General features: G+C 45.4%; 1 protein-coding gene across 3 annotated transcripts in view; it reads right to left on the reverse strand.

Annotated features, from left to right (window-relative positions):
- The window catches only part of MPP2 (MAGUK p55 scaffold protein 2), a 33,442-nt gene that overhangs the window by 10,801 nt on the left and 6,778 nt on the right, over positions 1-15,863 (reverse strand). The window contains exons 1-7 of one of the 3 annotated variants that reach the window (XM_051994799.1): positions 14,348-14,456; positions 11,792-11,892; positions 4,979-5,131; positions 4,513-4,662; positions 3,044-3,271; positions 419-550; positions 43-148 (exon numbers count right to left, since the gene is read on the reverse strand). In XM_051994799.1, coding sequence (XP_051850759.1) covers positions 43-148; positions 419-550; positions 3,044-3,271; positions 4,513-4,662; positions 4,979-5,131; positions 11,792-11,892; positions 14,348-14,429 — 952 coding nt within the window. In that variant the 5' untranslated portion in view covers positions 14,430-14,456. Of the gene's footprint in view, positions 1-42; positions 149-418; positions 551-3,043; positions 3,272-4,512; positions 4,663-4,978; positions 5,132-11,773; positions 11,893-14,347; positions 14,457-15,863 lie in introns of those variants that run through there. The other 2 variants (XM_051994798.1, XM_051994800.1) reach the window with 2 other exon arrangements.

Here is a 15,863-nt window from a genome sequence, read left to right on the forward strand (position 1 = left end):
CGTACTCCCACACTGGCGAGAGCTGACCCAAAATGGGCTTACCTGAGGTGGGTGTCATCTCCAGGTCCCTCTTGACAAAGGCCTTCCGTTTCTCTTCCAGCAGCTGGCTAGGGATGAGCCCGGCACTGCCCCCCTCTACGTGGCATGCCTGAAACACCCCCATGCCCACCAGACTTAAGAACTTTGCAATCTCCCCTGCTCCCCTTCACTCTCCCTCCCATCTAGCCAGCTTCTGATACCCTTCCTCAGGAAAAGACCAACCTCAGGGAGGACATTCAGGCTCCCCGCTTTCCCAATAGCCGTACCACCCCCTTGCTTGGCTAGACAGCTGGCTAAGGTGGACAGAGTCAGGGAGGATCCAAGGCATCCTTGGGGCACAAGGCTTGGCTTCCAGGGGGCAACAAGCATGGGCACTCACTTGCCACCAGTTAGCATCATCCTGGTTAACGATCTGGAGCAAGTCCCCAGCACAAAAGCGCAAGCCAGCCTCCTTGCAGGGGATCAGGCTGTCCCGGGCTGGCTCATAATCAAAATGGCATTTGACAAACACCTGGGGAAAGGGGAGAGGAGCACGTATGGATCAAGGGTCATGGGGGGCACAGTATCAGGAAGGGAGTCCAGGAATGGGGTGGTAGGGGAAGGACAAGTGTGCGGCTTCCCACCTCATGGGTACCCAGGTGCCAGCCTCTAGCCTCTAAAGTCCCAGGGGGAGAGTGGGAGGAAAAGGAGAAACACACAGACAGCCACACTCACACACACCAGCCCTTGCCCCTTTAAGGGGGAACGTCACTGTCTCTGCCTGCTCTGCCATCCACTGCCAGGCTCCTTTCTCTGCCCAGAACAAAGGGCAGTGGATTCGTTCTGTCTTTGTCCCTCCCATTTATGGGCAGGGTTATCACTCCTCCTTATCTCTCTCCAGACTCTCTAATGGGAGAAGGAAAGGGATCCTTCACAACAAGATGGATCCCTCATTCCCCTCCCTCGCTTGCCAGTTGGGCTCGGGTTGTGATAAAGCCCTTTCTAGACACAAACCCCACAGGCTGCTGGGAGACAGCCAGGCCTGGGGAGTTTCATTCTGACAGGAGGAGTAGCCCAGGCTGTTTATGCTCAGTGCCAGGAGAAACACTCCACACAAGCTTATATGCATACTTGCCATGCACATAAACACATACATGTGTACAAGGCAATATACGTACCTACAAATACACAAGAGGCAGCTAGGTAGCACAGTGGACAGAGTGCCTGGCAAAGAGGCAGAAAAACACACGTTCCTCGGTTCAAATCTGGCCCAGGACACTTAATAACCATGTGACCCTGGGCAAGTCACTTACCCCTATTTGCCTCAGTTCTCTCATCTATAAAATGAGCTAGAGAAGGAAATGGCAAACTACTCCAGTATCTTTGCCAAGAAAACTCCAGATGGGGACATGAAGAGGCAGACATCACTGAACTAACCAAATAACAAGCATATAAGGGTGCACACACATGTACAAGGACATATACACACAAAGATGCCCATGTGTCTATATGGACACTCACACATGGCTGCGTTACAAGGATCCACTGCTTATATGGGCACACACACATGTATACACATTCATGTGTGTATAAGGGCACACACATGTACAAGGACACACAAGGATGCACATGTGTATAGAATGCATATGTCTGTACAAGGATGCACTGTATACATAGATGCATTGCATATACACAAATGCAGATATGTATGAGGGTACACACATGTACAAGGACACATACACACAAATGCACATGTGTATAAGGGTACACATGTACAAGGACACACACAAGGATGCACATGTGTACTAGAATGCATATGTCTGTACAAGGATGCACTGAGTACATAGATGCATTGCATATATACAAATGCACATGTGTATAAGGGTACACATGTACAAGGACACACACAAGGATGCACATGTGTACTAGAATGCATATGTCTGTACAAGGATGCACTGAGTACATAGATGCATTGCATATATACAAATGCAGATGTGTATAAGGGTACACACATGTACAAAGACACAAACAAATGCACATGTGTATAAGGGCACACGCATGTACAAGGACATAATACACAAGGATGCACATGTGTGTTAGAATGTATGTTTGCAAGGATGCACAGTGTACATACACAAATGCACACATGTATAAAGGTGCACACATATGTACAAAGATACATGCAATAACACACATCTACAAGGACACACATACATGGAAGCATCTGCATGTACAAGGATCTACTGTTTATTTGGATGCATGTATATATACATGTATGCACACCTGTATGTACAAAAATGTACATGCCTGTACAAGGATCTACTGTTTATATGGATGCATGTATATGTACATGTATGCACATCTGTATGTGCAAAAATGCACATGCCTGTACAAGGGTACACTGTGTATATGGAATGCACATGCAAATTCAAGAATGCATACATGTGTATTAGGGTGTTGCACACCCATGTAATTTAAGGTCTATAAAGCTTTGCATCCATGAAATTATCTGCTGCCCAACCATCACCCTATGAAGTAGGTACTACTTCACCTCCAGGACATTGAAGCTCGGAGAGGATGACTGGCCGTGGTCACATCCCCAGGAGTTGGGACAGACCAGACCTCTCCTGACTCCAGATCCAGCATTCTTTCCTTCCCGCATCTCGTCTCTGCACGTGCGTGCATCCCCGCACCATATCTATGCCAGGCTACATGTACAGGCTCTGTGCAGAGACCCCAATCTCCCCCCATGAGCAGGCATGGGGACAGACTACACAAACCCTTGCATCCAGAACATGCAAACATGCTTATATACCCAGATCACACCTCACCTGTAACACACACACACACATAGATATACACAATTTGGGAGAGAGAAAGGAGTATACATGAAGCTCCCCTCAGAATAACCAACAACCTGGGGGGAAATCAAGTGTAGAAGGAAAGATGCCGGGGTCCAGGGAGAGAGATAGGATGACAGGGACAGGGCCTGATTTTGAGGGACAGCTGCCAACTGAATGCCCACCTGTCGAGGCAGGTGGGGCTCCTGGTAACTGGGCAGAATCTTGAGGATGACACTTCCACTGGCACTTCGGAGTAACTCCTGCAGCCCCCGGGGGTCACTGCCCACAGGCTGCCCATTTACCTCCTTGATGACATCACCTACATGCAGCAGGCCCTGCTGGGCCACCATGCCCCCGTGAAGGATGCGGGCAATCACCAGCTCTCCACCCTCCACTCGGAATGTCACCCCCTGGGCAAAGCAGGAAGAGGTGGGTTAAAGGACAGACTTAAATGTCCTGACCTTCTCTCCAGAACCTGTCATTCCCATTCCCAATCCCAGCCTCCTGGTCAGTTCTCAGGATCCTGGGTGTTTTGGGAGCTCCACCTAAAGCTCCAGGCCCCTCAGCTCTCCTAGCAGATCTTCTTTAAATAGTGCCCCCTCCCCTTCTTCCTCCTGCTCCTCTTCCTCTTCGCCTTTCTTCTCTTCCTCCTCCTACTCTTCTTTTTTCTCCTCCTTTTCCTCTTTCTCTTCTTCCTCTTCCTCTTCCTCTCTTTGACCTCCTGGGCTAGAAGCCAAGTTTAAGAACACACACCTCCTTCCCTAGTTCCCTTGTACTGATTAGACCGGATGAAGCAATAAGGCAGCACTAACTCGGAGAAAGAGAAAATAATAGTAATGATAATTATCAATCATGGAGCTTATAAAGGCCTTCGAGATTTATATGCATTTAAAATGATCTCATTTGCTCTATAAAAGTCAGCTCAGACTGGGCCATCGCCTAAATAAGACTCTTGAGATCCTCACAGAACCCCCAAAGTTAGCTTGCATATAATTATTTTATATCCACTTATATGCACTTTCTCTCTCCTACCAAAGAATGGAAACTCTTTGAGGGAAGAGAGTGTTTTACTTTTCATCAGTGTTGAATGTATCCCTCCTGCCTGGCACATAGTAGGTACTTAGCTGATATTTGTTGAGTAATTGATCTTTACAAGTACTAAGGTGTTATTATTCTTATTTTACTGATGGGGAAACTGAGGCTTCAAAAAGTGAAATGTCTTGTTAATGACCCCACAACTGAGTATTATCAGAGGTAGGATTGGTATCCACATCGAGTCCTCTTCTTTATTAAAGCACAACAGTTTCTTCCTGTCTCTTTACTTACTGACAAAGGACCCTGAAATGTATATATGTATATGTATACACATGTATAAATGTATATATGTCCCCAGATGCTGGAATTTGTGTTTTCTCCCTTGGAGTTAAAATTAGATCCTCCTCCCTCCCTAGAGACCCCCTGCTTCATTTGCTAGCCCTTTCCCCAGCTGCATCTATGTTTCCCCACTTCCCCAAAGCCCTATACAATCCCTCCTTTAGTGTATTCTGCACTCCCCCTTGGCCATGGCATGGACATGCCCTCCCCAGTGCCCACCACTCTCCCTGATGACCCTTCACCCTCTTCCCTTTACCTTCCACCCTAGTGCCCTCACCAGGTGCTCTCCTGCGGTCTTTCGGATGCCCACCATTCGTACAGCATCTGGAGGGACAGGCTGGTTGTTGAACATGGGATCCAGACCAGGGCTAGGAGGTGGCGTCTCATAGCTTTTTGATGCCACAGAATCATGCGTCTCCAGGAGGGACTAGGAAAACACAGCAGTCAGGACACAGCAGTGTTCAGCTTTCCCTGCCTTGGAGGCCTTCCCATCACTTCCCACATGCTCCCTCCCTATCAGAACCCATCTTCCCATACTTCTTTCCCAGGTCTCTCTCATTGAGTCTTAACTCCTCACCCAACCTTCTCTCCTCTATCCAATTTCTTTCCTTAGAATCCTGCCTGATCCCCTGGGGGATCTGCCAGGACCAAACTAATCCTATTATCCAAATCTCAACCCAAACACCAGTCTCTCAGACTTCTCTTTTCAGGTCCCCTGTCCTTCCCACCTAGAGGACCCCAACCTGAAAGTGTGGCTCCTGGAGGATATGGGCGAGCTCAGCGGCTGTGCTGCTCTGCTCAGCCAGCTCGGCCAGGTCCCGAAGGATCTCCTGAACCAGCTCCAGGTTATTGTCCCGAACAGCTTCTAGTTTGGTCTCTTCCAGGCGTTCGTGGGCCTGATGGGAGGGAGAAGGAAAGGAAGAACTTTGATTATCTTCTACCCCCACCCCACCAGAGGTACCTCATGAAATACAAAACCCTTACAGGGATCTCCTCCTTGACACCTCTCATTTGGCAGCTGGAGCATCCCTACCAGCCAGTTAATACCAATTAATAGTATAGTTGGCAGAACCCACCCCCCACCCCCATGCACACAATTGGACTTCATATCCCATACGCAATCACCAGCACAAACTCACAGGTGCACACTCACCCTTTTCTCCTCCCCCTAACAATTTCTTTTCTTAGATGACACTCAAATCATGACAAGGAGAGTCTAGTGGTCCACTCAGTTCCTCAGTACTTCTGTATCTTCAGGTTATTCTTCTGAAGTTTGACCATCCATGTAGAAATCTTAAAATCTTACAAACCATGCCCCTCTCCCTTCCCTATTCCAGATATCTCAATAACTCTTGAATTGATTGTGGAAAATTGGTCTAAGTTTAATTTTTACCAGATTGATTTCCATTTTCTAAGCAATTTTTTTTTTAAATCAGAGACTTCTTTTCTTAGTACTTTGCATTTTCAGATTTATCAAATGATAAATTATTTCTGATTCATACTCTTGTATGGTAGAAATCACAACTGACATTTATACAGGGCTCTATGAATTGTAAAGTCCTCAATGCACTTTGTGAGCCAAAGCTGACGTTTACAATAACTCTCTGGAACAGGTACTACAGGTATATTTATCTCTTTTACAGATGAAGATATTGAGGCTCAGAAAGTATTAGTGACTTGTGCATGCTCACCTGGATTAAAAAGTATCAGATTCCCAATTGCTACTATTTGTCCCATCACATTACCTCTCAAATAAACACCTATTGAGCAAACTAGGAGACTGGGGAAAATCCAAGAGCCTCTCCACTCTGAAGCAAGCAAGTTTAAAGAGGGGGGCAATCTCCAGCTGGAGTCATTGTATGACTACTATTTGGCCCAACCCCATCATTTCATCCAATCCAGAAGCAGTGGTTAGAACACTGGACCTGGAGTTGGAAAGATTAGAATTCAAATCGGGGCTTAGACACTCACTAGCTGTGTTCCTCTAAGTAAGTCATTTAACTTGACTGTCTTGTTTCCTCAATTGTTAATTGTTGTTTTTCAGTCATATCCAACTCTTTGTGATCCCATTTGGTGATTTCTTGGCAAAAAAATACTATAGTAGTTTGCCATGTCCTTCTCTAATTCATTTTACAGATAAGGAAACTGAGGCAAACAGAGTTAAGTGACTTACCCAGGGTCACACAGCTAGTGCTTTGCCATTTCCTTCTCTAATTCATTTTACAGATAAGGAAGTTGAGGCAAACAGTTTATAAGTAAGTGACTTACCCAGGATCACACAGCTAATAAGCATGACTAAACTTCTTTTATAGCATCTGTCAGAATTCTTTACAATGCAGAGCAGTGTAACTGGAAGACTGCCCAGAATGCAAATCAGAAAACTTTACTAAATGGTTTCTTTTTCTTTCTTCCTTTTTTATTTTTTTAAAGATTATTTTTGCTCCCTGATATTCTGGCAGCTCTAATCTGTGAAGCATAGTGTGATTTTTTTTTTTTTAAGCATCAAGGAAAATTCAGAAAGCCAGGATTTTGGACCTCATTTAGACTCATTAGCATTAGCATGTGACCAAACTGAATTAATTCACCCCCTCTAACCTCAGTTTTCATGCCTGTAAATGGAGATTTGCATTGGTACCCACTGTCTAGCTCCTAGGCTGATATCTTTCCAAGTGCCCTAATTATATCATCAGAGAAGAGAAAGGGAATGGACCTGTGGTTTTATTGGTTTAGAGAACCCTAGACAATACTCTCCCAATACAGATGGATACCTTCTTTGTAACTTGTAGTCTGAGAGTCACCCAGAATAACTAGCTGAAAGAGGCAATAGATCCTGGAACCAGGAAGACCCGATTTCCAATCCCACCTCAGTCTCTTACTAGTTATATGACTCTGGGCAAATCACTTAATTAGTCTGGACCGCTATCTTCATCTGTAAAATGAGGGTGCATTTTATATCATAGGATTCTGTGAGCATCAATGAGAGAAAATAATAGACAAAGGACTATTCAAACCTTAAAGAGCAATAGAAGAGCTGGCTATTATCATTATTATTGGAGCCTTAAGAGGTTAACTAGTTAGATGAGTGGTCACATGGCTACTCTGTGAAAGAGGTGGATGGGTCTTTCCAATTCTGAGTCTCTATACCCTGTGAGGGTCTGTCTCATTATCAGGGAAGGAGAGAATAAATGAGGAGGTTGATGAAGACTTAGGTAGCGGGCTCAGAAGAAGTGGGTGATATGAAGCCAGGAGGGTCACTTACACACATAGATGATGGCATCAGGATCCAAAAAGACACTGACAAGCTAGAGCATTGCGATGAATCTAATAAGATGAAATTAGATAGAAATAAATGTAAAGTCTAACATTTGGGCAGCTAGGTGGCACAACAGATAGAGTGGCAGGCCCAGAGTCTCAGATTTCTTTTCCTGAGTTCAAATCCAGCTTCAGACACATATTAGCTATAGGAAATCATTTAATTCTGTTTATCTCAGTTTTTTCATCTGTAAAATGAGTAGGAGAGGGAAATGGCAAAGGACTGACTGTATGACCCTGAGCAGATCGCTTAACTTTATTTGCCTCAGTTTCTTCATCTGTAAAATAGGATGGGGTAACAACTGGCAAACCACTTCAGGATTTTTGCCAAGAAAATCCCAAATGGGATAAAAAATGTCAGATGACCAAACAACAATAAACTAAAGGTTGGGTCCAAAATATCGACTTCAATCATATTGGATGGGGGAAGGCATGGATAAATAAAAACTTTCTAAAAAAAATATCCAGGGGGATTAGTGGATCACAAGTTCAATCGGAGCCCTCAGTGTGATGTGGCAGCCAAAAGAGCCAAGTCAATCACGGGCCATATGGAGGACCAGAGCTTCCAAGGATTGGGAGGACCCTCTATACTCTGTCCTAGACCACATATAGAATACTGTGTTCAATTCAGCGTGCCATATTTTTTTCCCTCTTTCTTTTTTGCACTTTGTTAAGTGTCTGAGGGTGGATTTGAAGTCAAGTCCTCTCAACTCCAGGACGGGTATTCTATCCACTGTACCATCTAGTTGTCCCCAACATGCCATATTTCAAGAAGGAAATCAATGAACTGGAGAGTATGCACAGAGGGGCAACAGGAAGAGTAAAGGGATTTAAGTCCATATTACATGAAGATCATCTGAAAAAAACTGAGAATATTTAGCCCAGAAAAGAGATCTAGAGGGTTCATGGTAGCAGTGTTCAGGTATTTGAAAGGATGTTGTGTATAAGAGGAGATGAATGTGTTCTATTTTCCCCCCTCCAGGAACTATTGGTAAAGTTATAAAAATACCAATTTTAGGCTTGATATCAAAAACAAAAAACATTCTAAGAATTAAAGGATTCATACAAAAATGCAACTGGTTTGAGAGAGTTGGTGATGGTATTCAATCATGTCAATCATGTCTGAATCTCTGTGACCCCCTTTGGGATTTTTTTAGCAGCAATACTAGAGTAGTTCGCCATTTCCTTCTCCAGCTCATTTTACAGATGAGGAAACAGAGGCAAACAGGATTAACTGATCTGCCCAGGGTTGAAGTAGCTATAAGAGTTCGAAGCTGGATTTGAATTCAGGTTTTTCGGCCTCCAAGCCTGGCGCTCTATCCACTGCATCACCGAGCTAAGAAGGGAAAGGTTCATCCTAATTGGAGGCCTCCAACGTTTGCCAAGTACTTTTGAACATACTTTGGACAAGATGGTCTCTGAGTTCTTTTTCAATTCTAAAATCATGTAAATGTTCCAGCTTCCTTTGTCTGGAGACTGTGGATCTAGGGATGGGATGTTGCACATGCTGTCAGACGGGTCCCTGCTTTAGTTAGTTTGGTTTAACTGTTTTTCCTTGTTACAAGAGACAGAAGGAAGAAGAATATATTTAGAAATGATTATGACATTAAAAAAAATGTGTGGTTATTCAATGGTTTCAGTTGTGAATGACATCATAACCCCATTTGGGGGTTTCTTGGCAAAGATACTGGAATGGTTTGCCATTTTCTTCTCCAGCTCATTTTACAGATGATGAAACTGAAGCAGACAGGGTGAAGTGACTTGCCCAGGTTCACATGGACAGTAAGAAAGGAAGACATATTCCCCTCCAATAGAACCTAGATTCCCAGGGTAATAATTATTTTTTTCCTTTTTACAAAAAAGTTTTATTCACTTTAAAATTAAATACAATATGAAAAAAGAAAAATAAAGAACATTTCCATGTACACAGAAGAACATAAGAGAGAATTCAATAAAAACAAACTTCCGTTTCTCAAAAATCTCTATAATAAATCCTATACATTGTTTTCTTTTTTTAAATAACTTTTTATTGATAGAACCTATGCCAGGGTAATTTTTTACAGCATTATCCCTTGCATTCACTTCTGTTCTGATTTTTCCCCTCCCTCCCTCTACCCCCTCCCCTAGATGGCAAGCAGTCCTTTACATGTTGAATAGGTTACAGCTATACATTGTTTTCAAAGTGATCCAGCTTTTCTATGCTTCCTTCTAGGGTTTCTTTTGTTCCCAGATATATACTCATAATTTTTTTTTTAAGAAACTGAAGGCTTCTCCCAAAAGGCACATAGCATTTGTCATTTATTTAGTGCTTTCATATTTACAAATATTTTGCAATTCTCTGCAAATATGATCTCATTTATCCTCACAACAACCTTGGGAGGGTTTTTGTCCCTAGTGTACAAATGAGGAAACTGAAACAAATAGATTAAGTGACTTTCTCAAGGTCATACAGCTAGTAAATATCTGAGGCTGGATTTGAAGTCACTTCTTCCTGATTCCGAGACCAGCCCGGGACTCTTCTAGGCCATTCTGAGTTCAGAATTGTAAGATTAGGTATCACACATTGCTATTAGGTAGCAAAAAAAAAAAAAAAAAGTGGGATGTTTCCACTTCATCCTAATCCTGCATATTTCCAGGTCAATTTTCAAGCAGGCATTAATTAATTTTCATGACTAGGTTTTGGCTCAAAATGCCCTGAGACTGACTATATTAAAGTCCATATTGCTCCAAGTGGTATAGGATAATTAAAAACGACCACGAGCAGATAGATGCTTCTCCCTAGTCAATCTCACCTTTTCCAAGCACAGACAAATCTCCACGGTTATCCATTCCCAGACCAGGCCCACTGCCAAGATCCAAGGCAGATGCCATCAGATTCCTCTGACCCCGCAAAGTTACATTTGTGTAGTCCCTGGCCTGGAGAGTCCCCCCCAACCCAACAACTCCCCCATTGTCTTTTCTTTTTTGCCCTGTGTCTCTGGAACCATGCCCAAAGTTTCCCAGTGTGTAATTCCAACCAGCAGGTATTCAAGAATAATTCTGGAAAATCGATGTCGCTTACTATTTGGCAGACACCCGTGTAACCTTTAAGAGGTTCTCCCTGTGCCAGCTGCTTCGGAAATCAGAGCAAAAATCACTTAAGGTGGGATAGGTTCATTCACAGGCTGACTTCAATTATATAGGTGTAGAAAATAAACTGACACGCTACCCATTTGCTGGGAACTTAGTCTAACTCTGCTCCTTTCTGAATTTTGCTATCTCTGCTTTTTACAAAGTAACCCCCGAGGCCTACTTTGTATCAGAGCTTTTTTTCTTGGAAGATTTGTAGGCTTTTGGCCAAATACCTTGACGTGCTAACCTATAGACCACAGAGGCTCACACACTTGCATCCTCACTTAGCCATTCACATCCAACTCTGGCATGATGACAACCCAAAAGTCTCTGTGTTGCCACCTTCCTGCAACTAAAGTGGTCTGGATCCCTTCCAGGGATTACAGACCTATCAAGGAATCTCCGAGAAGGCAGGAAGGGGATGGACACCCTGCTACCAGATCCCAAGTTGAGTTGCACAGCTACGTGATGCTAACTGTGCCTCAGCACAATTCCGACACAGGCAGAGAGAGCTTGATGCTCTTGGCAGAGACACCATTTGGTCCAAAGATGGCAGGGGATGGGGAGCATTGATGGACTCTCAAAGTTTCAGACATGGACAGATACACAAATTTATACAAGTCACAGAAACATACATAGACAGAAGCACACCCAGCCACATATTTAAAAGGGTTATTACATAAGTTGATTGTTATGATTATCAATTATCATACTCACCCACACAAAAACTGTCTAAGCCAGGTCTGGGGGGATGCATTCCTACCTATAATCACCCAACTTCATGTCTCAAGAAGCTAGTTGTTGCAGTGGAAAGAATACTTTGGAGCCAAGATAACCTGGATTCAAATTTAGCCTCATACAATTATTAGCTGTGTGACCCACTTACTAGCTAGGTGGGCAAGTCACTTAACCCCGATCACCTCCACTGATAAATAAATAAATGAGTGCAGACACGTGTCATCCCATGCTCTCTCTGTGTGCCCAGATTTTAAGGCCACAGGATAACACATTCAAAAGCCTGTCTTCCAGGACAAGGACTGAGTTCTCCTCCTGGATCCCTCACCCACCCATCCAGTATACCACACCCCCATGCCCACCTCCCTGTGGAACTGTACCTTTGCCAAGGATCTTACTATTGGACTTTCCATGATGCCTCGAAGGAAGATCAAGTCTAACTCGGCAGCACCTGTGGCATTGGGAAAGGTCCCCAGGTTGTCCAGGACTTGCTGCATGGCTGTGGGAAAATGGAGAAGGGTGGAAAAGGAAGAAAGGTAGATAACAAATTTAGGAGGATAGAGAGCAGGATCTAACTGTATCCTAGCCTTTTACTGGGGCAGAAGGGGCAGGATGGGATACCACATCTCCAGCCCTCTTCTCTCTTTGTATCCTCAGAACTCAGCACAGTGCCCGGCATGTGGCAAGTAAATAAATGCCTGCTGACTGGCTGTCCACTGAACCCAGATGGAGAAACTTAGTTCTAAGGAGCAGAAATAGCATCAACAAATCATCATAGAGGTATGAGTTTATCCTTGTTACCTAGGGGGCAAAGTCCCTGAAGATGTCTTCTTGGTCTCAAGGATGAGGGAGAAAACTGGATACTTCCTGGGATCCTCCTCCCCACCCCACTCCTTGAGTATTCTAAGACTAGCAGATGAGAGACTATTAACACAGCCATACGAGGAACTCGTGTGTGTGTGTGTGTGTGTGTGTGTGTGTGTGTGTGTGTGTGTGTGTGCTGGGGTGTTGGAATGGAAGTAGAAGGGAGTAGTGTCAGATTCCAGGCTCCATTCTCTGCCTACAGAGTCAGATAGCTCCAGGAATTAAGGCAGAGTTGGCAAACAGCTCTGCCAGGGTTCCACGGAATTTAAAAATCCAATGGTCAATTGGTTAAAAAAAAAATGTTCAATTGGATTTTAATCTAAAGCTCCCCCTCCCCATCCTATCCCTTATCCTGTCTACTCCCAGATGGACTCCAGTGGAGGAATAAGTAGGACAGTCCATGCTCAATGGGACACCAGGACATAACCTGATGCTAAGGAGGCACTCATATGGGACACAGTAGGACCTGAATAACTCATACCATCTATCTATCTACCTATATATACATATATAGATATAAGGGTCACATGATCATTCATACAGTACTTTTAGATTTACAAGAGTTTCCTCATAACAACTCGTGTGACCACTCTAAACCTCAGAAACTGACTTGTCCAGACACGTTGAAGCCCATAGTAGTATGTGACTCTAAGCCCTTGTGGACAGAGGCCAAAAAGTAGCCAGAGAAAGCTTTGGGACTGGAGGATACACTTGTCTAAGTGCTGGGGAGATACACCTCCAAGCCTCAACCATGGCCTTGGGATGCAAGGATATGTATGGGGATCACTGGAGTACCAGAGCTGTGCCAACCAGTGCCCACCATGGTATCTGAGGAGGGAGCTGTGGTGTGCAGGCAGGACCTAGGAAAGAAATGAGTTTCAGAACAAGGGAGAAGGGGGGAAAGTGGGTGTGCCCAGCTGGAAGCAAAGATGGACAGGGGGTATCATTACCCAGCATCACCATGCCACCCACACTAGCATCTGCACCAGCACCCAAGGGAATGGGCATGAAGACAGCCCCTGGCACCTCCTGCCTGTTCCTGTCACTGCTCCCCTCCTTTAGGGAGGGATTGAGGGGGATAAGGCACAGAGACAGTGGGTGATTTCATCAGAATGGCAGTAAAGGCTCCCCTTCCTCCATTTTCCTGTTCCCCTTCCCTCTACTTCTTCCTCATTTTCCTTAGAAATGCCTTCCTCATCCAACTCCTTTCCCTAATCTTTTAGGATTTTTGGCCCTGATACAATTCAAGTCTCTCCCTCCCACCAACAGGTCTTCTCTCTACTCTGTGTATTCAATCACCACCACACCAGAGGGATGCAGCACAGAATCTGGCTTTGAGTCATCTCTGCCACTTCCTAGTTACAGGACAACAAATCACTAGTCCCTTCTCCAGACCTGTTTCCCCTTCTGTATAAGGAAGGGTTGGGTTACATGCCCTTTACTCTAAAATACTATGTAATACACTGTGAAGTCAGGGAAGGAACAGGTTCCAAGCTTCTCACCCCTCACCCTATGTGGGATAATCCAATTCTCACCTGTTTTTCCTCCATGCCCCAGTTCCCTGTGAATACCTTACTCCTCAGGGGTAGGTCCTTGTCCCTGGCTTAAAAGCCTTCATTTCTAGATGCCCATATGAATCTGACCAATCCCTAATATATACAAGAGTGGAGTGGTCACACTTTTTCAAGAGAATAAGGATAGGTGTATTCCACGATAGACACTAAGGACAAAGCCTGGTTTCTGTCTTCTTATCCTCAGTTCCTAGCACAATATCCTGCACATAGTAGGCTCTTAAAAGCTTGTTAGAACTGGATTGAATTGGATGGGACTAACAGACAGAAGAACCTGATAGAGAATTTCACTTTAAAAAAGTCCCCCTGCTCCTTACTCAGACATATACAGCAGATGTCACTTTCGCCAACCCAACTAGACCAGGGAGAAGAGGATTCCCCCCCGCCCCTGACATCTCTGACAATGTGTCAAAGATTCGGGCAGGAGAAGGGTGCCCTCTACCCCCACCCCCTCATGGTTGCTCGGAGTGGCCCCATCTGACAACACTCATTCCAGCCCAATCCCACTTCTTCCCCTACCTTCCCTCCGGAGCTCTGCTTCCTCTGAAGACCCCAGGGATATGCCCTCCAAGGAGGCACCGCTGCCTGGGCTGCCCGCCATGCCCGGCCCCCTCCTGTTCCCTGCCCCCCAGCCCTTAGTGCTGCAGTAGCTGCTGCTGTTTGCCACCCTCCCAGCCTGAAGGTACTAAGCCTGGAGAAGGAGGGACCCCAGGAGCCCCTCCAAGGGGCTAACCAATGGTAGGGCTCAGCTGCTTCCAAAGCTTTCCTGATTGGCAGAAGCTGGGGTGAAGAGGGGGGAGGTGTAGAGTCTCTTCTTCTAAGGGAAGGCCCCTCCCCCATTTAGATCTGTGAGGATGTTGGGGAAAACAGGCATGGTTCCACCCCCTGGCCTGGCACAGTGCCCAGAGGGCCACCCCCTCCCACCCTACCTCTCCACAAACCTGACACAAGAAGACCTTAGTCACAGAGAGGGAGGGAGACCTTCCTCCTCAATTTCTCCTTCCTCTTCACTTACCTTGAAACATCCCACATCTCAAGTCCCCAAGTACCCCCTCTTCCAGGGGCCCCCACATAGCTCCAGAAGTTTCTGCTCCACTGCCCTCTCCAATCCCAGGATCCCCTCCAAGCTCACCTCCTCCCAATTCTCTGATCTTCTCTGTTTTTAGCTCAGCCAAAAAAGATGGCCCAGCAATGATCCCCCAGCTTTTGCCAAGGACTGCATAGAAAATGGGCTTAATTGAGCTCTGCCTCAGACTCCCCCTTCCCAACCAACAAAATCAGCCAGCTCAGTCCTCACTGTTCCTCCTCAATCATCTCTCTGTTCCCTGGGAGATGGGCAAGGGGCTGCCTCTCTGACATGATTGGCATTTTGGAATGAAGGAAGAGAAAAACTGAATTTCTAACTCTCTTCACCCTCTAGGAGGGCCATGAGGCAAAGGAAGGATGAAGAAGCCCTTGCCAATTCCTTGCCTTCTCTCATTCCCTGTCTGAGGTGCCCGGGGAGCGGTCACCAGGGTGCTGCTGCTGTTCCCGGAGGAGTGGCGGTGGGTCGAACTGCACCCCTGGTTGCCATGGCAGCAGGCAGGATTATACATTAGGACATTAACCCAGGGATGTGAAGCAGATTTAAAGGGACAGCACAGCCTGGAAACAATCCTGCAGACCCCCAAGGTTCCTTTTCCCTCCCCTCTCTCTTTTGCTATAACCTTGAGAGAAGGAAGGAGACTAGTAGAGCAAATTGGGTGGATGGATCTAGCATAGCAGGCACAAATATCAAGGACAAACTCACCCCATGTCACTCCCACATCCACCCCACCCATTACAAGAAAAAAAGCAAAAGCATGTCCCCAAGTTCTCTGGGATCAAATAAGAGAGAAGGGATCAGGGGGTTCCTCTGTGGTAGACAGGATATTATGGAGAGGGGAATAGAGCAGAGCAGGGACCTTGCCTACTTTAACCCTTTGCAAGCTGCTATCTGCCAAAAGCCCAACTGTCTTTAAATAAAACAAAAGAAGTAGCAAAGCTCACTGGAGTA

Source organism: Antechinus flavipes, chromosome 4 (genome assembly GCF_016432865.1).
Source record: "Antechinus flavipes isolate AdamAnt ecotype Samford, QLD, Australia chromosome 4, AdamAnt_v2, whole genome shotgun sequence".
NCBI lineage: Eukaryota > Metazoa > Chordata > Mammalia > Dasyuromorphia > Dasyuridae > Antechinus > Antechinus flavipes.